Genomic DNA, 24,320 nt, shown 5'->3' on the forward strand with positions numbered 1-24,320 from the left:
GCCTTGTTCTTTCCTTCCATCCTTCCTTCTTCCCTCCTTCTCTCCCTGCCCCCATCCAATCCATCTGTCCAGTGAGGTCTTTTTTTTTTTTTTAAGTTTTTTTTTTTTATTTGACAGAGAGAGAGAGAGAGCACAAGCAGGGGGAGCGGCAGGTGGAGGGAGAGGGAGAAGCAGGCTTCCTGCAGAGCAGGGGGAGCCCAATGCAGGACTCGATCCCAGGACACTGGGATCATGACCCGAGCCAAAGGCAGATGCTTAACTGACTGAGCCACCCAGGCATCCCCCAGTGAGGTCTTTTAACCGTTCTGCACTTCAGTTCCCTTGACTGCAAGATGTTATGGGTACTAATTTGATTTACCTAATGTGCTAAGACTCTGTGGTACATAATCATTCATATAAGCTCTTGTAAAAATTAACGTTTGTGCCAAACAAGATAGCTGTACCTCAGATGCTTCTTAGTAGATCACCATCCCTAATAGATTTTGAGATTTTCAAGTGAATACACAAAGTTATTATCCGTAAGATATGCAGGCATCAATCCCAATGTCCATTTCATGATGGTAGAAGGACCCAACCCTGATCTAACCCCTCATTCCACTCAGATGCTTTTGTTCCTAATGTATCATGTATGACATTGTTTCTTTACTATAAAGGGTTTGCATTTCAATGGCATTGAATAAACAGATGTCCTCATCAGACTGAGCCTTGTCCTGCATTGAAAATGGCATAATTGATCTTGTGAGCACATTAGATGAGATAAAGCCTTGATGGATTGGATCCATGTCTTAGTATCAGGCCACCTAGAGCCATAATGAGCCAGGGTCAGCAGTAAGGCTGTCTGTCTTATTTAACTCAGGAAATCTTAACTTTTCTGGTGCTTGGCACAGTCTCCCATATTTCTCATCTTTGCCATATTTTTGATAGAATCTAAGGCTTATAGCCTTAGATTAGTTAGTTCCAGCTACTATAACAAAATACTATAGACTGGATGGCTTATAAACAGCAGAAATTTATTTCTCACAATTCTGGAGGCTGGAAGTCTGAGGTCAGGGTGCCAGCATATTGGGGTGAGGGCCCTCTCTCAGGTTTCAGACTGCCAACTTCTTGTATCCTCATTTGGTGGAATGAGCTGGAGAGATCACTGGGTCTCTCAGAGGGGTTGTTTTATTTTAATTGAAGTATAGTCAATCTCTGGGTCTCTTTTTACAAGGACAGTATTCTCGTTCATGAAGTCTTTACCCCATGACCTATCACCTTCCAAAGTCCCCACCTCCTAGTATCATCACGTTTGGGGGTTAGGATGTCAACATCTGAATCTGGGGGAATACAGATGTTCAGACCAGAGTAGCTTAGTTCCCAGTTCGTCCCTAGCAGGTTGGTGTAGCTGTAACAGAGCTAGTAAGTGACTATGAAAAAGGAAGAAGAGGAAAGCATTGCTTACTTAAGGATAGCAGAAGCGTGAACTAGGAGGTCAGACGTAGCAGAAGAGACAGATTCAGAGGGACACAACTGCTCTGAAATGGTGAACAGTATCTCCTCCGGACCCATGCAAATCACAGTCTCCTTGCCATGAGCTAGAGTAAAATAGGCTGGAGATGCAAGCACTTGCCTCCTTCAAAGCAGTCTAGTCAACCAGACGCCAGAGGTGCAAATAGGAGGTAGTGGACTTTGATCTCTCCTATCCTGTAATGTGAACTCCAGTAGAAGAGTGAACAGATTGGAGGGAGCCTTTCCCAGCGTGGGTGCTGACTAATCACTGTCATGGTATAGCCCCATTTTGTCAAAGATAGGCGCTAGTAACTGCAGAACATCCTGTCCTCACTTCCCTAAAATTTCCCCTTGTTTCTACTGCTGGTATTTATTTATTTATTTATTTATTTAAAGATTTTATTTATTTATTTGACAGAGAGAGACACAGCGAGAGAGGGAACACAAGCAGGGGGAGTGGGAGAGGGAGAAGCAGGCTCCCCGCTGAGCAGGGAGCCCGATGTGGGGCTCGATCTGAGGACTCTGGGATCATGACCTGAGCCGAAGGCAGACATTTAATGACTGAGCCACCCAGGCGCCCCTCTACTGCTGGTATTTAAGTAGGTTAATGGGACACATTAAAAAAAAAAAATTATGGAGGCAGGGAGCAATCTCTTCTTAGATTATTGAAGCAGAGGGAAGGAGGTAGAGTATGTAAAATTTAGTCCTGAAGAGAGCACTATTTCAGAGGAGATGGAAAATATATAAAAAATACAAAAGGTGCTTCTTAATAGTAGAAACTTTTAAAATATAATTCAAAAATCAAGACTGTAGCATTTACTTTAGTTATATATGGAGTTATATATTTCATATTGAATTACAGACTCATGCTTTTAGTTTAGCTGTGGCAACCCATCCATGCCTACGGAGGTTGTTGGGCAGAGACTCCTTGTGCCAGGGGTGATGGTCCATGAAGAGGAGAGCACCATCCAGCATGCGGAGCTCAGTGCTTTGGAGTCATCTATTGTGTGAGTTAGGCTTGGGCTCCACCAGTCACACTGCTTGGTACCCCGACTCAAAAAAGTGAGAGGAGGGTGATGTTAGGGCTCTTTGGGGTATTTGTGTTTTACTAGCCATTAGATGATCAGAAGGAGTTACTCTTTCACAAATGTTCCAGAATCCTTTTTTTTTTTTTTTTTTTGAGAGAGAGTGTGTACTAGCATATGGCAGGGAGGGGTAGAGGGAGAAGGAGAGGGAGACTCTTAAGCGGGCTCCAGACTCAGCGCAGAGCCTGATGGGGGACTCAGTCTCACGACCCTGAGATCGTGACCTGAGCCAAAACCAAGAGTCGAAGGCCTAACCGACTGAGCCACTCAGGAGCCCCTATGAATCAATAATTTGAAATGAGACACTTGCAATATGTTCTACAAATAAGAAACCAGGATACCATGAGAGAAAACAACAGAGGTGCATGATATAGATTCGGTCTGCAGTGAGGCAGGCACTGGGTCAGGGGGTTTCTTCCTTGAGGAACTGACCTTAATCTGAGACCCAGAACAGGAGCCAGACTCAGTCAGGATGGGGAGGAGGGAACTCAGAGTAAACAGCATTTACAGTAAACCATGTTAGGAGCCACGAGCGCGTTTCCTGACAGCATTTGGGTTTTCCATTGGTTCCTGACCAACTGTGAAAAGGCTGTCCTTTTCATTGGTGCTGACACTCTCGTAGCTTGTTTGAAGAAAGTAAGTTTAGGGGCTGTCAGGGGATGACTCGGAAACCCCACTATAGAAGTTCAGAAAAATGTTTAACTGGGGAGCAGTTTCTTAGTCTTTATTAGCAGCTTTTTGATAAGCACAAAAAAGGGGGGAAATAGAAGCAAGCAGATATTTATGTTTGAAAATACGAGATAATATTTGTACCCCAAGGTCAATGGCCTGAGAAACTGAATATTTCAGGGATTGGACCATTTTGTTTTAATATAGAGTTCTTTTCCTGAGATTTGAGTTTCCCGAAGAAAGTACAGAACTTTTTCAAGATGTTTACACAAGTAGCTAAATAACCAGTTACAATAGCATGCCATTCTTTAAGTAGGCTCCATTTCTACAGTTATCTAATTCTGTAGGTTTATACTAAGTCCTACATCTGAATAAAACACTGAAAAAGAGTTGTCAGTGCATCATGATTCACTGTTTAGAAGTCAGTGCTAATTCCACATTTCTGACCTAAGCAGGTGTCTTCAAGCCATCTGGAGTGTGGTTTATAAAGACTACTTAATCTCAAGACTTTTTATTAAATAATATGAATACATGGCAGTCATATTTATGGAATATAAACTCTACCACATTTATAAGCAACAAGTAAGATTTCAGATGAACTTGGTTCTGGCAGATGGATGCGTCCCCTATTTTGGAATGTGCGGCAGCTCCTTGAAATTGAATTTATGTATGGGGTATAGATGATTCGTGTGTCCCACTTACCTAGTACGCACAGCACCTCCCTCAGTCCAGTCCCCGCTCACACCTCTATGGGCATGCACCCCTGCAGAGCGGAAATGCAAATGGAGGACGAGCCCATGGTGAAGGTCAACTTTGCACTGATCTTCAGCCTTTGCAAGCCTGTCGTTCACCTCTCTGGAGGTGATCATATCACTGGGGAATATTAGTTTTTCTGTTTTCATGCTGGGTTTTCTTCCTGTGTGGCGGCAGCTCTGTCGTCTTGCCCAACCCCAGGCACGCTCCCGCAGAGGCCCATGGGGTTGGTGCCCCGAAGCCTGGGGGCCCCTGCACACAGTGTGAGAGGAGCTAGATTTGTATCTCATCCTTGGGCAAACCGTGTAACAGCTTCCTAATCCGCAAACCAAGGATGATGATAGTGCCTGTGGTGTGCGGGGGCCCTCTCGCACCTCCTCACGAGAGTGAGCATGTGCCTCTCTTTCAGCTTGGAGTCCAGAGAGTCCTGTGGGAAGCTTGAAAATCGGCCATAGTGGGAGTATTGACACCATCAGCAAAGACTGCAGAGCATGAGCGTAGCGGAAGGGGGCGGGAGAGCAAGAGGGAGGAGCCCGTTATTAAACGTTCCTCAGCACAGCGCTGAGTAGTTCAGGCCTCACGGGGTCTGACGAAGATAATTAAGATTATACCTGGAATATGCCTAGTTAGAGAAGAAAAGTACATAGTGCTTAGTTCCTTATTCTTACCCCCTTCATTTCCTCCTCCATTCTAAGCCCAGTTTTCATGAGCCTTTCAGACCTATTCACCATGCTTTGATTTCTTGGTTGTTTGAAGGCATGTGTTACTTTACCATAATTTCAACCCTGGAGGAAAGCATGTACATAACCTAGACAAGTTGCTGATTTTCTGAGGAAGAGAAGAACACAGAAAGGTTGAGTGATTAATCCAAGCTTCCACAGCTATGGGCGAGTAGCTCCAGAAGAGGGTGTCCATCCCAACCGAGGCGTCCAACTCTCAGCTCAGCCATGTTGTTACCCGCTGACGCCACGCCACCTGCCTGTGCTGTTGTAATTCTTCCCTTGCACAAAAAAGTCATAGTAATATAACTATAAATAAATGAAAAAAGCTACCATTTAACTCCCTGAAATAAAATTTTTACTTGTAATCCACACACATGTATTTCACTATGTATAACAGTCATGTAACTGGGCGCCTGGGTGGCTCAGATGTTAAGCGTCTGCCTTCGGCTTGGGTCATGATCCCGGGGTCCTGGGATCGAGCCCCACATCAGGCTCCCTGCTCCGCGGGAAGTTTGCTTCTCCCTCTCCCACTCCCACTGCTTGTGTTCCTGCTCTCCCTGTGTCTCTCTCTGTCAAATAAATAAAATCTTTAAAAAAAAAAAAAAGTCATGTAACTTTTGTTTTGCATTTTTTGCACTTAACATCATATATCTTGATTCACATTGACTTTAAACATTATTTTTTTTTAAAGATTTTATTTATTTATTTGAGAGACAGAATGAGAGAGAGAGAGAGAGAGCGAGAGAAAGCACATGAGAGGGGGGAGGGTCAGAGGGAGAAGCAGACTCCCTGCTGAGCAGGGAACCCGATGCGGGACTCGATCCCAGGACTCCAGGATCATGACCTGAGCCGAAGGCAGTCGCTTAACCAACTGAGCCAGCCAGGCGCCCCTGACTTTAAACATTATTAATGGAATAATTTAATTTTTAGCTTTCAGAAAGAGTTCTGGCTTGAAGATAAAGAACAGCTTGCTAACCACAGAAGAAGAATCGATGCTAAGATTTTAACTGCACTTCCGAAAGGTGAGACTTTCTCTAAATGGTTGACCAGTGTCCTGGGCACATAAGTATTGTGTCACCTGATTTTCATTGAGGGGAAGTCATTCCCTAATCTCCAGTGTATACCCTCCATTGTGTTCCTTTCTGCCTATTCCAAGAATTAACCTCAATGAAGGTATACCTCCCTTCTTGCGTGTTTCATCTACACCTTTCTCTGTGTCCTTTCTTGTTCATTTTAGGCATCCTTGGGTATTCCCTGGGCACCGGGTGGGGAGGGTGACAGAGGGAGCCAGCATAGAATCAACCTTCATTATCTCTCCTACCTTTCACTTTCTCCAGGGGCAATGAGTTTTGCTCATAAGCCCATATCTACTCCGTCCACTCTGCCCACTCCCTCCGCCTCTTGGTGCTTGCCAGGGTTGTTGCATTTACACTGAGTATCTTAGAGCTCCCTGCCAAGCAGCACGCTGGGCTTCCAGTGCACACTGTACCTTACACATCTCCTTCCCCAGGTAGGCACTCAGATGTTCGGTGAATTAGTATTTTCATTGGTAAAGATGGAAGTGCAATAAAACATTTGCACCTGCCATCAGCAAACTACCCCTGTGTTTTGCCTGAGAAATGATGTAAACATTAACCAGATCTTTGTGTCCCCCAACTCTAACACTGGCAGAGGGGAGTACCAGCTCACAAACTGCCTTCATCCCAGATCAGCTGTGTAACCCTTACTTCAGAAAAAACAGGTTTGATGAGAGGTCAGATTTTTTTTTCTTTTTTGTCCTCTGAAAGAAAAAAACAAACATGAGATCAAACCCAAAAGAAATTAGACCAGAAAAAAAATATTCTTTTAATAGAAACTAAATCTAGTTTAAAAGGCCCACTGATAAATGGGCGTACATCCTGAGGAACTGAATAGGTGATATGCTTAGACATAGTCTAATGAGGATGGATATTTGAAGGACCCCAGGGATTTGGCCTTGTGGAGAAAATTTAAACAGGGACATTTTGCAATTTTCAAGTATTTAGAAAACTGTCAGCTGAAATACAGACTTATTCCATGTTGCCTCAGAGGCCCTAGAACAAGAATACTGTGTTGAATTATAGGGAAGTAGGTGAGATTTCAAAGGAGAGAGACAGTTCTGATAGTTCGTGGGACCTGCGAATGAAATGGGCTGCATTATGATCTCATTCGCTCCTGTTGGCTGTTCAAGGAAGGTCATAGGCTTCCATGGGGAGGGCACATGCTGTGGGTTCCCGCCTGGATGGCGTGACATGGAAGGGCCCTTCTGATTTTTTAGACTCTTTGTGAAAGACAAAGAAACTCTGGTTGATCTGGGTCAAACTTAACAATCGATGAAGATGATTCAAACAAAGTACAAGAGTGAACAAATTGACTTTAGCAGGATCTTGAAGATTGGAATGATAGGCAAAGTTCTAAAGCAAAAGCTGCTTCACTCATCCTCTTCATCTACCCGGGTCCTTTTCTTGGTGAGCAATAGTACTCGCAATATTAGAGTCAGAAAAATTAGAAACAATATATGAGATGTGAGGTTCTTTTCAGGTTCAACAGCTTGTAACTCCACATATGCCAAAATTTAAGAACACGTTAAGTTGATTAACCAGTTTCATTAGAAAATGTATCATAATTGGTTATAAAAAACTTTTTCACAAATCAAAGATAACACCATGTATTTATCAGATTTATGTTTCCAAGTTCACAAGATCTTCAAAACATGCTTAAAAAGTATCAGAACCTCTCCTCCCCCGAATTTCGTGTAAATTCCCCATAGTCTTATTTTACACTCCGCACTTTATGAATTCAGGCAGGCATGTTTGGAAAGACCCATGTATTACCGATAATCTCAGTTCTCCATCTTAACGAATATTTTAATGATTCTGTCAGCTCTTGGCAATATAATGGTGAAAGTAGGAATTGATTACAACTTTTCATGACATAGAGTTTTATGTCTGTTTATACGTTTACAGAAGTTTCTGTTCATTTAGTGAGGAATTCTTGCTTTTGTGAAATTGAGCGTTGAAATGATCATTGGCTTTTTCTGTAAAGGGGCTTCCTTTAACTGTGTATCACAAACAAGTTATCCAAGGGTTAAAAACCTTTACTTATGTAAAGATGATGCTATTAAAATATATTTTCCACTTAAGAATTATGAAATGAACCAAATATATTACTCTACTTTCTTGATAGCTTTCTTGAGATATAATTCAAACAGTATACAATTCATCCATCTAAAGTATACAGGTCAGCGGCTTTTAGCATATCCATAGAGCTGTGCATCCATCACCACAGTCAGTTCTGGAACACTGTCATTATCCCAAAAAGAAATCCCACACCTCTCAGCTATCACCCCCTCCCCTTATTGCTCTAGTTTTGTAATCACTGATTTTATAAGCTGCTTGTCTTTGTATCAGTGGCTGCCATCCAAGTGTAAAAGTTAAAGTGTGTTACTGCTCTGGGAAGTCAGATCTGTTTTCAGGACATTCTGGGTCTGGCCTGTGCTCTTGGCCTGTCAAATGCAGCGTGGGAGAGAGGTGTTCTTGGCAGTCCCCTGCCACTTCTGTTTCTTTGGAAGATTCTACTGAACTTGGGTTTGGATGCCTGAACTCAACAATAACTTTACCAGAAAGCCTGTTTCTCTGGGCTTATTAAAGAAGCGGTGTTCCCCAAGAAACTGCCCAGCAGACCTCATTATGCCAGGTATTGGCATTATATATTATGATACAGCATGTTAGGCAGTGAAATAACTTTATAAAGTATGATAGCCCTGATGTCAATTACCCTTAAATTACCTGACTCGGAAAGTGACCATCCGATTCCCATCAAAACTAACTAAAGAAATAGATTCATAGAATCTGTATTGCCACAGAAACACCATTCAGAATTACTCAGACAAGGGCAGCAGGCTAAGATAGCAGGTGCAATGAGGAATAATTTAGTATATGTCACAGTTTTAATGTACTTGAAGGCAAAGTAGAAAATTCATTACAACAGAGGTTAGATCAACAGTGCCTGTTTAGATCTGTATTATATGATGACTAGTATTACTAATACTGGAACCATTTATGAATTGTACACATTACGCCACAGCATACAATCAATTGAATTATAACTGCTTAATCCAATTTTATTTTATTTTTTTAAAGATTTTGTTTATTTGAGAGAGAGAGTGTGTACAAGCAGGGGGAGTGGCACAGGGAGAGGGAGAAGCAGACTCCCTGCAGATCAGGGAGCCCAATGTGGGGTTCGATCCCAGGACCCTGAGATCATGACCTGAGTTAAAGGCAGATGCTTAACCAACTGAGTCACCCAGGTGCCCCAGCTTAATCCAATTAAAAAAATATTCTTATTTCCTGTTTTAAGGAAATACACACTGATGAATTTAGAGATAAAGGAATATCATACTGCAACTTACTCTTGAATGGTTCAGAAAAATTAATACATAGGGGTGCCTGGTTGGCTCAGTCGGTTGAGCGTCTGACTCTTGGTTTTGGCTCAGGTCATGATCCTCAGGGTCATGGGATGGAGCCCCACGGCCAGCTCCTTATAGGGTGTGGAGCCTGCTTGGGATTCTCTCTCTCCCTCTCCCTCTGCCCCATCCCACACTCATGCTCTTGCTCTCTGTCTCTCTCTCTCTAAAATAAATAAATATTTTAAAAAATAATATGTAAATATGTGTACATGCATGCATGTGTATACATATATAACACATGTAAATATGCATATGGAAAAGGATAAAAATAAACCAAATGTAGTAAGTAAAGTATAAACATGTTATGAAACATGTCTTGATTTTTCTGTAAGTCTGAAATTATATAACAGTTGTAAAGAAAAGACAGCTTTTGGTAGATCATAAACAGTAATCACCTGTATTCAAGACTATCGTCCAGATGACACCTGTGGTAGTGCTTTATGAATGAAACAATGGAGGGCAACATAGATTTCCACAGCTGGGCTGACTTCTGTGATTTCTTAGTATTAGTTCTTTTTTAATGCTTTATGGTAAACCTGACCAAAAATTCCAACTGGAGGGCCTAATGAGGACTGCAAGAGCCCAAAAGAGGTTGTTGTTTTTGGTTTTTTGTTTTTTGGTTTTTTTCCTGGAGAGGGTCAGAAAAAGTATGCACACATCAGCAATTCAAATAAAACCTATTCTCTTTCCTACAACTGAAGTATTTTCCCATGGAATAGATATACTAGAGTAATTATATTGCATGTTTGCTTTACTAATTTTACTTTTAAATTATAGTCTTGGGAAAGGAAGCTTCTCTATTACTTCTTTTGTCTTCCACATCATTTCTTTCCCCTGTAATCTCATGTCTATAGGATTGAAGCAAATCTGGGTAACTGAAAAATAGATTTGTTACAAAGAATAGACTGAGAGGTAATTTGTTTGCCTAAGGGATTTTTTTTTTCTATAAAAATGGATTTCCACTAAGAATGAATAAGCTTGCTGATACATTTATTTATTTAATTTTAAAGTAATCTCTACACCCAGCATGGGGCTCGAACTCACCATCCCAAGATCAAGAGTCGGGTGCTCGACCGACTGAGCCAAAGTGCCCCTAGCTTGCTGATACGTTTAAAGTATGGTTTGATTTATGACTTCATTTCACTCCTCAGTAAATAATTGGAGAGGACTATAGCTTATAGGCTTGAAACAGTTTTGAGTTTGAATCTAGGTGTGGTTGAAAAGAATGCAGTCCTGGCTAGTGGTGTCTGTCGTTGGGATAACCTAGAGCACAGGCATCCAGGGGCCTGGCTGCTTATTTGAATCTTTGTTCTGGGATTGGTGCTTCTCAATCCCAGACGGTAACGTCCGCAGGGGGCTTTGGAAACAAGTGGGAGCATTTTTGCGTCATGGCAACTGGTGATGATTAGGCATTTGGTAGGGGAGCGAAGGATACTTAACATCCTGAGGTGCAGGACTCACGAAGAAATTTTTCACTCAAAAGGCCATTAGCACCCCATGGTGATCTGTGATCTGTTCCAGAGCCAGCTGATGAGTGTGTGACCCTGAGGAGGTGTGCCTGAACATCTGCTAAATGCTATCCTCAGACTTATAGCAGTGAGACTTATAGCATTCACTAGTGGGCTGCCCAGCCTGTTCTGTGCAGAAAAGGACAGAGATCACCATGGACAGTAGGATAACTTGGCTAAACCCCCTGCCCACCTTTTTCCCACTGCCCCAGGCTTCTTGGGGTTCAGTTCCTGGGATGAGTGACTATTCTGACCATTAGCCTATTCCCTTCTTATATTATCTTAGTATTTACAGAATATTGAAACAGGTAGGTAATGGCAGAAGGAGAAGTATAGTTTTGTTGTGGGCATTTGCATAGTCTACCAGCTAGTTGATCATTGCTTCTAGAATATGGGAAATAAAGAATGCCAGGAAAATTTGTTACTTAGCTTTTTCACTATACTGCTGGAATCCTTTTTTTTAATGTCTTTAGTTACATAATTTCTATAGAAAAATTTAAAAATTAAAAATTTAACAAAATAGAAGTGATTTTCAGTCTCAAACTAGGATGAAAAAGTGTATCTTAACTTGTCCAATAGAAGTTATAGGACATTCTGTGCATTAAATTAATATTTTTATCCTTGTCTTAGTCCATTTGGGCTTCTACACCAAAATATTATAGACTGGGTGGCTTTTAAAGAGCAAAAATTTACTGCTCCTAGTTCTGGAGGCTAGATCAGGGATCCAGCATGGTTGGGTTCTGGTGAGAACCCTCTTCTGGCTTGCAGACTGCCAGGTTCTCACTGTGCCTCATGTACAAGCGGGGAGGGAGCGCTCTGGGGGCCTCTTCTATAACGACACTAATCCTACTCCTGAGGGAAGAGCCAATCATCTCCCAAAGGTCCTACCTCCTAATATCATCACTTTGGGTGATGGGGATGAATTTGGGTGGGACATGAACATTTAGACCGTAGCATACCTAGTTGAAATAATTTGGGTGGAGGAAATGTCAGTGGTGTTCTGCTCTGTAAGACCCTAGTAATATAGTGTTTCTCAGTTACGAGTTTGACACGTTGAGTCCGAAACCTACCTTTCAGAGCACTTGGAATTTGGTTTCAGTAGCTTCTGGAGCGATCTTATGAAAAATATGGCCCCTTGCTCTTTTTGGGGTTAAATAATTAATTGATACTCTTTGGTTTATATCATCCTTGAAAATATTTTCAAAATATGCACTACCAGTCATTGAAGTTTTATCACCATAATCTTGCTGGAGCTAATTGGTTAACTGGGAAGCTATTATTAGTCAAGCTTCCTCAAAAGGCATGCACCATTACCACTATACCCTTGTCTTCCAAATAGGAACATACTTGACAGTGCAGAGCAAGTGCACTTCTGCCTGCAGCTGCTCTGGTTCCTGGCAAAGCCAGTTGAGGGAGAGGCTTTTTTTGAAGCCAACTATTTTTTTTTCTTTAATTCAATTAGCCAACCTATAGTACATCATTAGTTTTTGGTGTAGTGTTCAGTGATTCATTAGTTGCGTATAACCATCTTAACAGAAGTCAATCTAACTGAAATTGTAAGGCAGCTATCATTTAAAAATAAATAAAAACAAGGCTTGTATCTCTGAAGACAAAGGGCAATATAAAAAAGGGGTGTGTGTGTGTGTGTGTGTGTGTGTGTGTGTGTGTGTGTAGCTCTGAATCATTACAAAAATGACAACTTAAGAAAAGTAAAAAATAGAAGTGAAAGCAATTGAAAGTTAAATTCCAGAATTCAGGGGTGCCTGGCTGGCTCAGTCCGTAGAGCATGTGACTCTCAACCTCAAGGTCATGAGTTTGAGCCCCACGTTGGACACAGAGTTTACTTTGTTTTATTGTTATTATTATTTTAGAGAGAGGGGGAGAGAAGGGGCAGAAGCAGAGGGAGAAGGAGAGAGAGAATTTTAAGCAGGCTCCATGCTCAGTGTGGAGCCCGATGTAGGGCTGGATCTCACAACTCTGAGATCATGACCTAAGCCAAAATCAAGAGCTGGACCCTTAACCAACTGAGCCACCCAGGCGCCCCAAGATGTAGAGTTTACTTTAAAACAAAAAAGAAAATTAAAAAAGGGGCACCTGGGTGGCTCAGTCGTTAAGTGTCTGCCTTCAGCTCAGGTCATGTTCCCAGGGTCCTGGGATCGAGTTCTGCATCCGGCTCCCTGCTCGGTGGGGGGGTGCTTCTCCCTCACCCTCTGCTGTCTCTCTCTCAAATGAATAAATAAAATCTTAAAAAAACAAATACTTAAAAAAAAGAAATCTGAGCTTCTCCCCCTCCCTCTGCCTGCCGCTCCCCCTGCTTGGGCCCTCTTTCTCTCTCTCTCTCTCTGTCAAATAAATAAATGAATGAATCTTAAGGAAAAAAAAAAAGAAAATTAAAAATATTCCAGCATTCTAGTATGCCTCCGTTGAGTTTCTTCTTTGACTCAGCCTTTCAAAGTTCCATGGGCCCCCAGGGCTGTCGGCGACACCTCTCCCTGGTATTCCTGGGTCCTCAACAGGAGCCACTCAGATGAGCCTTTATAAATTTATGTGACTGAGCAAGAGGTGAGAAGAGAGACCTTTATTTTCCACCAAATTTGGCCATTTCTCCAAAGAAACAATTATTTGGCCCCTCAGTGATATCCTTATAGTCAGTATCTCATGAGACCCTCCCAACCTCAGCAGAACATTTGTCTGCTCATCCAGTGTTGCCAGGAGAATTCAGGTTGTTACTTTATCCATCATCCACCCAAATTATAGCAAGGAAACAAATGTTAACATTTCCTTCCAGCGAAAGCCAGTAAGGGGAGGCTTAGGAACTGTGTTAACCTAAACTGCAGTAAATGGCTCTATGTTCCATTAGGGATGGCTGGAAACAATCAGCTGGTTACAGATTTTTACAGGCTCAATGATAGTGTGAAATAGGAGTGTGGGGAGACATGGTGGTTGTAGCTTGCTGATGAGTGTGCGGAGGTTCTAGTGCTGATCTCTACTTTTGTAGACGTTAGAAGTTTTCCATAATGAAAAGCTTGGAATACTTTATTGAACCTAGTAACAATCAAAAACAGCTAGTGAGATATCTGCTAGCTGGAGAGATCTTAATGTTCAGGCCTCCTCTGACTCCCCTGAATGAAACAGAACTCATTCCTGTTAATCCATCCCTTACTTCTTAGTGCAGCCTGTGACGTGTGTGTGTGTGTGTGTGTGTACATGCTTCCCATGTGGCATCTGCCCTCTCACACTAGAAGACAGTCTCCAGGAAAACAGGAACTGTGCCAGTTTTGTGTATCTCTGCTGCACGGGAGCCAAGAACAGAAACATAAGTTCAATAAATATACATTTCATGAATGAGTAGAATGAATGCATGACTACTGAAATCTGGAGTATCTTTTTATTCTTCTCTGTTTTATTTTAGTTGCAGAATTAAGAAAAATCTTTGAACCAAAGAGGAAAGAATTTTTAGAAATGAAAAGGTAAGAAATGGATTGTACCTAATTAGAAAGTAGAAGCGCTTGGTGAAGCAGTATTCACTTTTTCCTGAGAATTGATAGTTTTTGGTGTCCTGCACAGAAAAGAAAGAATTGCCAGGCGCCTCGAAGGAATCGAAACGGACACGCAGCCCATCCTCTTGCCAAGCTGCACGGGGTTAGTGACGCATCGCCTGCTGGAGGAAGACACGCCCAGATACATGCGAGCCACAGACCCGGCCAGCCCCCACACTGGTGAGCATGCTCGCCTGGTCGCTGCCATCACACAGGCTGCCCGACATGGTCCACGCAGCGTTTTTTATCCAGTGGCATTGGGAAATGAGATATTCCACAAACGGGAATTGTGTAGATGTACTTATTGAATACACGTTATTTGTGAAAAGCTGCGATGACGCGGATGCCCCGCCTCCTAGGTGTGGTCCTCTGGTATCAGAGCAGTAAGAAATAATGCCTCTTGGCACACTGATGGGAAACTGATGACGTCATTTCATTCCCCCACTCCCCAGCCTGGGACCCCTAAAGGGCAGGAACTATGTCTCCCTCTTGGCACCTTCTGGGCACTGGCACAGGACCTGCTGTCTGAGATCCTCAGTAAGAGTTCACTAGAGGACTGAACGAGACTCCCTTAAACAGAATAACCAGGTGCCCGGTACAGGGCCCGGCTGCTCGCAGCAGGGAACATTAAAAGTGAACCTGGACCTTGAGTGGTTAGGGCTCAGTCTATGTGTTAATGCAACAAACATTCTATTTAAATTATTTGAATGTAAATTATTTACATGTCATTTAAAATGTATTGCATATTTATTTCATATTAAACCGTATTTCAAACATAACTTTTTTTGTTTTTGATAACTGTCAACGTTAGGAATATCAAATATTCAACTTGACCTTGGAAGAGGATGACCCATACGGGGATGTTCTTCCTATCCCGTCCCTGGCTCTGCAGCTCCGTGCTGCTGCTTTTTATGGCCAGTGTTTTCTAGTTTCTTCCTCAGGGATTGGCTGTCGATCTCACTTTGTGATGTGATCATGTCACTTATCTAGAGTTCCTGATCTTCTATGGCCAGAAAACTAGAGAATTAAGAGTTTTTAAAATTACATGAAGAATCAAGAATAGACAGAGTACCAAAATTTATAGCCAGAAATGAACCCTCATGTATGTAAAATGTGTATCTATATATTATATGATAATTTAAGCATCACATATTCGTGAGAAAGGGAAGACTTATTTAATAAAATGGTACTGGGAAAACAGGTTATTGTGCAGTGGGAGAGGGGACATATACGAAACACAAAAATAAGTCCCAATTAATCACATGATTAATTTTAAGAAAATAAAAACATGAAAACATAGGTGACTATGTCATTCAAATTGAATGGAAAAGGACTTTCAAGATGCAGAAACAGCTGGAGAAATCACAAATGACCAAGTCAATTGACTTGACTACATAACAATTCACATCTGTACTCCAAAGAAAATCTTACACATAGACGTCACAGAATGTTATACAAGTTTGAAATATTCATGAATAAGATTAAGGTTCATGGTCTCATAAAAATGCATGCAAACCAATAAAAATGACACTATGAATCAATAGGATATACAGCTTAAATAAGCTTTATCAGATATTCCAGAGAAGAAAAAATAATACAAATGGCTAATAAATAAGTGAAAAACGTACATATTCTCTTTTTCTAGTAATCAAAGGAAATTTTTAAAATGAACACTTAATGTTTGCAAGTGAACATATATTGCAGATTCAAGTGTAAATTGATGCAAACTTTATAGAAATCAACTTGACAATCTAGCAAGTCTTTCTGTTACTTTTTGTTAAAGCGATTATACCTTTATCTGTTGTGATAGTAGTCAGAAAATCAGACTGATTAAAAGTTAGAAACAATGAAAAAAAAATGTTAGAAACAATGTAAATGCCCAGGAATATGAGAATGGTTAAATTAGTTACGGAATGCCTATTACGTTTGGCAAATTATCAATTTATTATTGATTATTATATATTAGTGATTACTGGTGGAGTTTTACCTTCCTATGTTCTCATGTTAGACATTTTCTGTATCAAGCATGTGTACTACAATTGGAAAAATCCACTTCTGTAAAAGAAAGAAGAAAAAAAGCAACACACATGAAGAACCTGGTACTTACAGATATGGCCCATTGCCGTTCTGGTTATTATCAGATCCTGTGAAACCACAGTCTGTCACTTGTCGAGTTACAGTGGCTTAGATAGCTGTTATCTTTTCTAGAGGACTCTGAACTCATTCTCTGGCCTCGCACATGAAATATTAAGCTCAAAAACAGAAAGGTAAATAAATAAGAGGTGGCCAGCTGGGAGTGAGGAGCGGAGCTTCCGTGGGGGCGGCGCGGTAGGTGGCTTGCGGAGCCTCGAGGGCTAGCGGATTTCACTGCGGGTCTCGCACTTCTTGCAGCCCAGGTGGTTGCTGTGGCTAGGTACCGCTGTGTGAGAAGGGGTCCTCCGCAGCACGGGCGCTCAGGTGCGTGCTGTGCACAGAACAGAGCGCGGTAAATGTGCATCTGTCCTTGAACTCTGTTGTGTGGTCCCCTTGCAGGCCGGTCCAATGAAGAGGAAGACACTTCGGATTCCTCGGTGGAAAAGCAGACCCACTCCAAACTCTGCACCGAAACCTCGGGCGTCCATGCTGACTCCTCCTGCGGTTCAGGTCTCATGGACACCCAGGCTCTGGAGTCCAAAGCTGAGAGAATCGCACGGTACAAAGCGGAAAGGAGACGGCAGCTGGCCGAGAAATACGGGATAGCGCTGGATTCCGAAGCGGACTCGGAATCGCCCTCCCGATACACCAAGTCCAGGAAGGATGCTGATGCTGCTGACAAGAGGGGAGGGAAAGGTGACCGACAGGCCGAGCCAGGCAAAGATTCGAGCTCTCTCTACTCCAGGCCCTGCGTGGTCGAAGCCAAGGACTATGCCCTCCCCGGGGGCGACGGTCTTTCCGACACCGAGGTGCTGCTCAACGTGGAAAACCAAAGACGGGGTCAGGAGCCCAGCGCCACCGGGCAGGTCCGTGACCTGGCCCCCACGGTGGAGAGTTCCTCATCCTTCCCGTTCCCCGGGCGAGACTGCACCTTCAGTGAAGTGCCAAGGTCCCCAAAGCAAATGCACAGCATGTCCCTCTCTTCGCCTCGGCCACCTGCCTCCCCGAGCCACTCAGCTGGCGACCTGCCGCTTCCTTCTGAGGCCCGAGCCAGGTAAGCGTTCAGCCCACACTGGGCTGCGTTACCATCTTTGCTTTGCCTCCCCAGGTCAGGGTCTGGGTATCCTTAGCATTCTGTGGAGGGTTCCGCAGGTGGCAGAAAGAGGTGAGATAGGGTTTTTAAAATTTCTGCAATATCAAAACAGGTTCTGCCTAAGCAGGAAGCTTCAGCTTCTTCTTTTTAAAAAATGATAAGCTAAACAGGTGTCATGGGGACACTTCCATGGGAGCCTCACTTCAGGACCCTTCTTTTTACATGTTTCTTATATGCCTTTAATAATTGTCTTTTTCTTTATGTGTTTCTCTATAATTATACCCGACTTCTTAGTGATTGGTTTTGTTGCTGTCATTTAAAATCACAAAGCAGAAGGACCACCACTAACACAGTGGAAGGATCTCAGTTTAGGATATGAAGTATGACTGCAATATACCCTGAATATAACCTTAACATATAGCTATGCAACATGCTGAGAAAACAGCTGTGTAGAAGAGCACCTCATTAAAAAGAATTGTCATACACAAAGACAATAGCTCTCATTTGGGAAAATCAGAAAAGGTATAAAATCAGAAACTCAAATGCCAGAAGAGAATATTTGTTCCTAAACTTAAATTTCTAAATTTAAGTTAAATTTAAATTTCTAAATTTAAGTTAAATTTAAATTTTTAAATTTTAAATAAAATTTTAAATTTCTTAATTTAAAATAATTTTTTTAAATTTCTAAATTTGAACTAAATTTTTAATTTTAAATTAAATTTAAATATTTAAATTTAAGTAAGATTTAAATATTTAAATTCAGTAAGTGTGATGACCATATTCAAAATGCACTTTACTTAAACATCCTACTTTAAAGTTTGGGGCAATTGTCTAGGTAGACTCCTAAGTTTGGGGCAATTGTCTAGGTAGACTCCTAAGTATTTTCAGTCCAAATAGGCATTAGCTTCCCAGGTGAATTGAGGAGAGGTGAGGATCAAGCAAATTTATCCTGGGGAAAAAAAAAAAAAAAGGAAAGAAAAAGTATTGGGAAATACTCCTATTTATTTCACACTAGGACAGAGCGGTAAATGTGGTCCTCTTTAGGTGGCAATAATATAACTAAAACAGATCATTTTACTTATTGAAGTTTATTGAGTCAAAGACCTGTCCCTACTTAGTTGATCATTCACACTAAAATATTTAGAGATGTTAGCATCTTAGAGAATTAAGTACTATAAAACCTGATATGGGGTCCTGAAGGCCTTTGTTTTAGCCTTTGGACTCTTTGAAATTTTGGGACTATGATCTGTTGTCTCTTATTTTGAAATGAAAGTCTGTTGTTTGGGAAACCTGTATTTCATAGTAGAAAAAGTGTTCTTGCCTTAGTCTCTATCAAAGCAAACTCTTCACGTGCTTTGTAAACAGGGTAAAGAAAGCTGACAGTCCAATTTAGAAAGGAAATTAGATATTTACAATTACATGTGTTTAAAGAAAATTCAGAGTCTAATTTCTGATTACCATATTATGAAAACTTGAGTTGTTAACATGGCATCCAGGTTAGTCATCTAGATCACATATAATAGATCCTCAGTGAGATCCTGAATCAGTTTAATAATAACTAAAACTTGGTTGAATGCTCCAGGTAAAAAGATAGGATACTTAATAGTTTTGTGTGAATTAAAATCTTAATATTAAAAAACGTCTGTAACGTAAAATTTTAAGAGGTATTTCTTTCTCAATTATTTGAAGAAGCATATTACTTCGAAGTTTCCATAAGCCTAACCTCAGCCTCTTAGCACTTGACTTTCACAAAGAGAGGATTAAAAGAACTAAGAAATTGTAAAGGAATTCTTGAGGAGGCACATGCTTTATTTATGTATTTTTTTAATTTAAAAAAGGCACGTGCTTTTTTTTAAAGCCATTCAAGGCATGCAATTCTATGATTTAGAGGCAGAGAAACACAAATCATTTCATATATATATTCAGAAAATACTGAGATATATTTACATTAAAAAGGATGGAACATATGTGTAACAAGTATGACATTAAAAGATAAATAAAGATAGAAGAAACAGCATGGAGGTTCTTCAAAAAGTTAAAAATACCCTACAGTCCAATAATTGCACTAGGTATTTACCCCAAAAATACAAAAACACTAACTCAAAGGGATTCATACACCCCTACATTTAGAGCAGCATTATTTACAATAGCCAGATTATGGAAACAGCCAAAGTGTCCACTGATAGAAGAATGGATAGAGAAAATGTGGTGTGTGTGTGTGTGTGTGTGTTTGTGTGTGTTTTATATATATATATTATATATATATAAAATGGAATGCTATTCAGCCATAAAAAAAGAATGAAATCTTACCATTTGTAACAACATGGATGGAGCTAGAGAGTATAATGCTAAGTGAAATAAGTCAGAGAAAGACAAATACCATTGATCTCACACATATGTGGAACTTAAGAAACAAAACAAAAGAGCAAAGAAAAAAGAGGGGAGGGGCAAACCAAGAAACAGACCCTTAACTATAGAAACTATAGAGAACAAACTGATGTTTGGGTGGGGGGATGCATGGGGGAATGGGTGAAACAGGTGATGGGAATTAAAGAGTACACTTATCATGATGAGCACTGAGTAATGTATGGAATTGTTGAATCACTATATTGTATACCTGAAACTAATATAGCACTGTATTGTAAAAAAAAAAAAAAAAAGGATTTATTTTGTAATGACTATAGCAATTCATCTTGCAAAGATGGATTTAAATGAATTAATATTCTGCATAGATATCCTTTCTCTAGAGCCAGGAAATTTGGGTGTCAGAAAGCCATTGTTGTCTGATTTCCATTTGGGAGGAAGAAAGACAAAACATACTTTGTGAATTATAACAATAACCAAAGAAATCTCAGTGTCTGAATAACCATAAATGAAAATGCAATGTCATCCAATATGGAAATAAGTAACAGAAAACTTTAGGGAGATTAAGGAGTAACCAAAAAAACTGTCTACAGATAATGAAATTATTTTATACTACATGTATTTGTGGATGTATCCTAGCATTGAGACAGAATATTTTTCTCACTGCTGTACTATACTCTCTCATCACCTAGCTCTGCCAAGTATTGGGACTATTAATCTCTGAATTAACTCATTCCCATTTCATCATTTTATTTTGTGCTCACTAGCAAGAGGCTGTTTTTTTTTTTTTTCATTAATTAAATATGAATGTGTCACTCACGAATACACCATCAAAGACTTCCTTGGGGCGCCTGGGTGGCTCAGATGGTTAAGCATCTGCCTTCAGCTCAGGTCATGATCCCAGGGGCCTGGGATCGAGCCCCACATCGGGCTCCCTGCTCAGTGCAGAGCCTCCTTCTCCCTCTCCCTCTGCCATTCTCTCCGGCTTGTGCTCTCTGGCTCTATCTCTCTGTCAAATAAATAAATAAAATCTTAAAAAAAAAAAAAAAAAGACTTCCTATGGTATCCTAAAAATTCAACTATGAACCAGACATCAAATGCACAGTTTTTGTATGTATTCATATACACTAACACATGTACAAATGGAATAGTCATTATACAGTTAAGAGCATTCTAAGCTCATAACAGTCTTGAGGGCTGAGCAGTAAGTTTAAATTTATTAGAATTATTTAATGTTCATTTGAACATTTATATGATTAAGGAAATACATATGTCACAGGGTCTTTAGCTCAGAAATCCTATAGCTGCCAGGGAGTTCGGGTAAACACGTCATTCTGAAACAAATGGAGAATATGTATATTCACAGAATAGAGCCTAAGACACCTCCTAATCCCCATTCCCCAATCCTGCCAAGCCCCTTCAATTTTGAATTTCAGAATTGTGTTTTCTAGAGAGGGAGTTTTGCTGATAGGAACCATTCTTTGTTAATTCAGCCATTGTGAATTTTAGAATAAAATTCAAAGGGATCTGGGGCCTGTGGATTATTCAAAAATTTGTTTAAAATCTTTATTTATTTATTTGTTTATTTGACAGCGAGACAGCGAGAGAGGGAACACAAGCAGGGGGAGTGGGAGAGGGAGAAGCAGGCTCCCCTCGAAGCAGGGAGCCCGATGTGGGGCTTGATCCCAGAACCCTGGGATCATGACCTGAGCCGAAGGCAGATGTTTAAGGACTGAGCCACCCAGGCGCCCGGATTACTCAAATTTTTAAAAATCTGAGCTCCTGTTACTAATAGAAATCCTGAATGCTGAATTTGTATTTCTTAGTTAATAAAAGAAGTGCACCATATTTGTTACTTCTGTGAGTAACAGAAACTTACTACCTGAGCCCCACACCTGCTGTTTTCCTGTGACTCCCTGTTCTCAGTGACCTGTGTATTGGGCAAAGAAGAAAATTATACCTTGTTTCCCAGTGGTGATCCACTCTAGAAAACCCCCGTTTCTTTCATGACTCCACTTCTGTCCCTGCCCCTCCTTCTCCCACTTAGCAAATTGTATCATTAGAAAATGAATATGGTATGTAGAGCCGTCCCTGAAATTTGACCCCTGGAGAGCTGCCATTGGTCAGTGGTGCTTTGGACCGGGCTCTAGTGACATGAGACCTGTGGATTGGCTCAGGAAGATAGCCCGGGGCAGCCTCCACAGTGCCATTTTCCGAGACCTGCTGACAAGCAGAGTCAGCCAACTGAGAAGCAAAGGGGCTTAGGCTATGCCCTTGTAGTTTGTCACTGATTGTATTTGCTCAGGTCCCAGGGAGAGGTTCAGCCTAAAAACTGTCTTCAGAGCCTCAAGCTCATTGTTTTCCTTGTCAAACGTCTTTTAACCTGCCTGATAGAAATGTCCACAAGGGAGTGATAGGGAGGGAGAAAGCGGCCTTTGGCTGTAGGCATTCCTGTCTCAGCCCCTGTCCCCTGTCCCCCCCCCCTCCCCAGGGCAGGAGTGTTCCTAACACAGGATCCAGGTCAGGGCAGGTGTCCTGGAAAACCTAGGTCTCTAAGACCTAGGTCTCCAAAGAAGAGACCTCCGGGTACTCTCGCAGATCTCGAAATGGGATGGAACTCTTTTCACCTTTTAGCCCCTCTACCCCAAACATCTTTTCACCCTGCTCTACTAGCTTTTGACTGTTAAAATATGGTTAACTCATTCCCATGTTTTTTTCTTTTTCTTCTGTTCTCACTGGCAAGTATCAATTTCTGTTCATTGAATTAAATATGAATAGATCACCCAGAACCCTAGCTAGCATGTCCTAAAATTCAGACGTCTGCCAGGTTGTAAGTGCAGAGCTGTGCCGTGTGCGTGTGCCCTTGCACGTTCGCACGCCTGCGTGGACCCACAAAGCAATCATTAGCTCTTCTTCCAAACAAGAAATTTGGAGCATATAAACTGTTCATTTTAATGAGACGCCTAAGTTAATAACCGTTCGTCTTCGGCTGAATACTGTTTTATAATTCGAGCTGGACCCCCACAGGGTGAAGCTAATTCTGCTGGGCTGGATTAGACTTCACTGTAGCAGCAGGAAGTACTTTTTAGTATGTTGACTCTTAGGAGTTATAGGGAGTTAAAGCCTGTCATTACAGACTTAAGGATACAAACCAAGAGCAACTCCCAACCTCTATGACAACTTAGGGTTGAGTTCTTGTTTCCTGGTGATATAATTCTCTGCTAGCCAGTTGCCACATCATAAGAAAGTTCTGTTATACCAAAGGTCAACCTCTCACTGTTCTCTTGTCCCCAGTGACCCTGTAGCCCTCTCCCAGGGGAGTGACCTCTGCCCTATGGGGAGCTGGCTCACCCCAAGCCCTCACAAGAATAGATACTCAATGTTAAAGAATTTTGAATTCTTAGAAACAAAAGTAATCCTGGAGATTATTTAAAAATCGATTTTATATGTGAAAAAACTAAAGATTAAAGAATTGAATTAAGACATATGGCTACTTTGACAACGTTGAGACCATCGTCCATCACCCATTCATTCATTCAGTCAAGTTCCCTGCATCTGCCTGTTCTTCCCATTGTTCTCTGCTCCCCCCTTATTTATGTCCATTCTATTATCCAACACACTGGAGAAGAGAGTTTGCTGGCTTTGCCCTTTGAGGGTCAGAGATTTTTAGGAAAGACCAGAGGTATTAGAGAACCAGTTTAAACTGTGGATTTATATAAGGTCCTTGAAAACTTGGCCCTTATAAGCAAAATGAAAACTTGTAATTTAGGAGAGGTCAAACACAGTGGGAATCCATGTATCTCTGCATACCTCATAGGTATTGATTTATGGATTAATTTTAGCTCTGAGATAGTTTAGCTAATCATTGAAGAAAATTATATTGGGTCTCCTGTGTGTGAGGCACTGTGCTTGTAGCTGGCTATATTTAAAAAAAAAAAAGTGTAGGAAATAACTATACCATGATAGGATAAATAAGGTTCTAGAGATCAAGGTTGGATGCCAGGGGAATGCCAAGATAGAGTATTAACTTTTCCTCCGTGGAGAAATGGTCACAGTTGAACCAAGTCCTTAAGGATGTGGTTGGTGAGTTTGCTAGCCATGGAAGGGAGGCTGCTCCCAGCACAAAGGCACCCAATGCCCAGTGAAGACCTAGGAGGCGGGGGTGGGATGAGGCTGAGGGCCAGGTGGGGAGCAGTCATAGAGCGCCTCAGATGACATAACGAAGGCATTTAGCCTTTGCCTTGTGGATAATGGGAAGCTTCTGAAGCATTTTAAAGCAAGGATGATTGATTCTGCGTTTTAGAAAGATTGCTTTGGAGGAGTATGGACCGTTGATCTGAAGGAGAGTTGCTTCCAGTCAGGAAGGCCACTGACGTGTTGGTTGCAGTTACCCAGGCATGAGATAAGGAAGTCTGTGCCTCCAAGTAGGCCTTCGTCATTAACTTGGTCCTGTTTGGCATTTCATCAGATAATCTGGATA

General features: G+C 41.4%; 1 protein-coding gene across 3 annotated transcripts in view; it reads left to right on the forward strand.

Moving 5' to 3' along the window:
- SVIL (supervillin) overlaps positions 1-24,320 on the forward strand; it is a 226,376-nt gene that overhangs the window by 129,177 nt on the left and 72,879 nt on the right. For all 3 annotated transcript variants that reach the window (XM_032395877.1, XM_032395875.1, XM_032395876.1), the window contains exons 4-7: positions 5,648-5,739; positions 14,124-14,181; positions 14,279-14,430; positions 16,783-17,437. In XM_032395877.1, coding sequence (XP_032251768.1) covers positions 14,174-14,181; positions 14,279-14,430; positions 16,783-17,437 — 815 coding nt within the window. In that variant the 5' untranslated portion in view covers positions 5,648-5,739; positions 14,124-14,173. The remainder of the gene's footprint in view (positions 1-5,647; positions 5,740-14,123; positions 14,182-14,278; positions 14,431-16,782; positions 17,438-24,320) is intronic.

Source organism: Phoca vitulina, unplaced genomic scaffold, assembly GCF_004348235.1.
Source record: "Phoca vitulina isolate PV1807 unplaced genomic scaffold, GSC_HSeal_1.0 scaffold88, whole genome shotgun sequence".
Taxonomy (NCBI): Eukaryota; Metazoa; Chordata; class Mammalia; order Carnivora; family Phocidae; genus Phoca; species Phoca vitulina.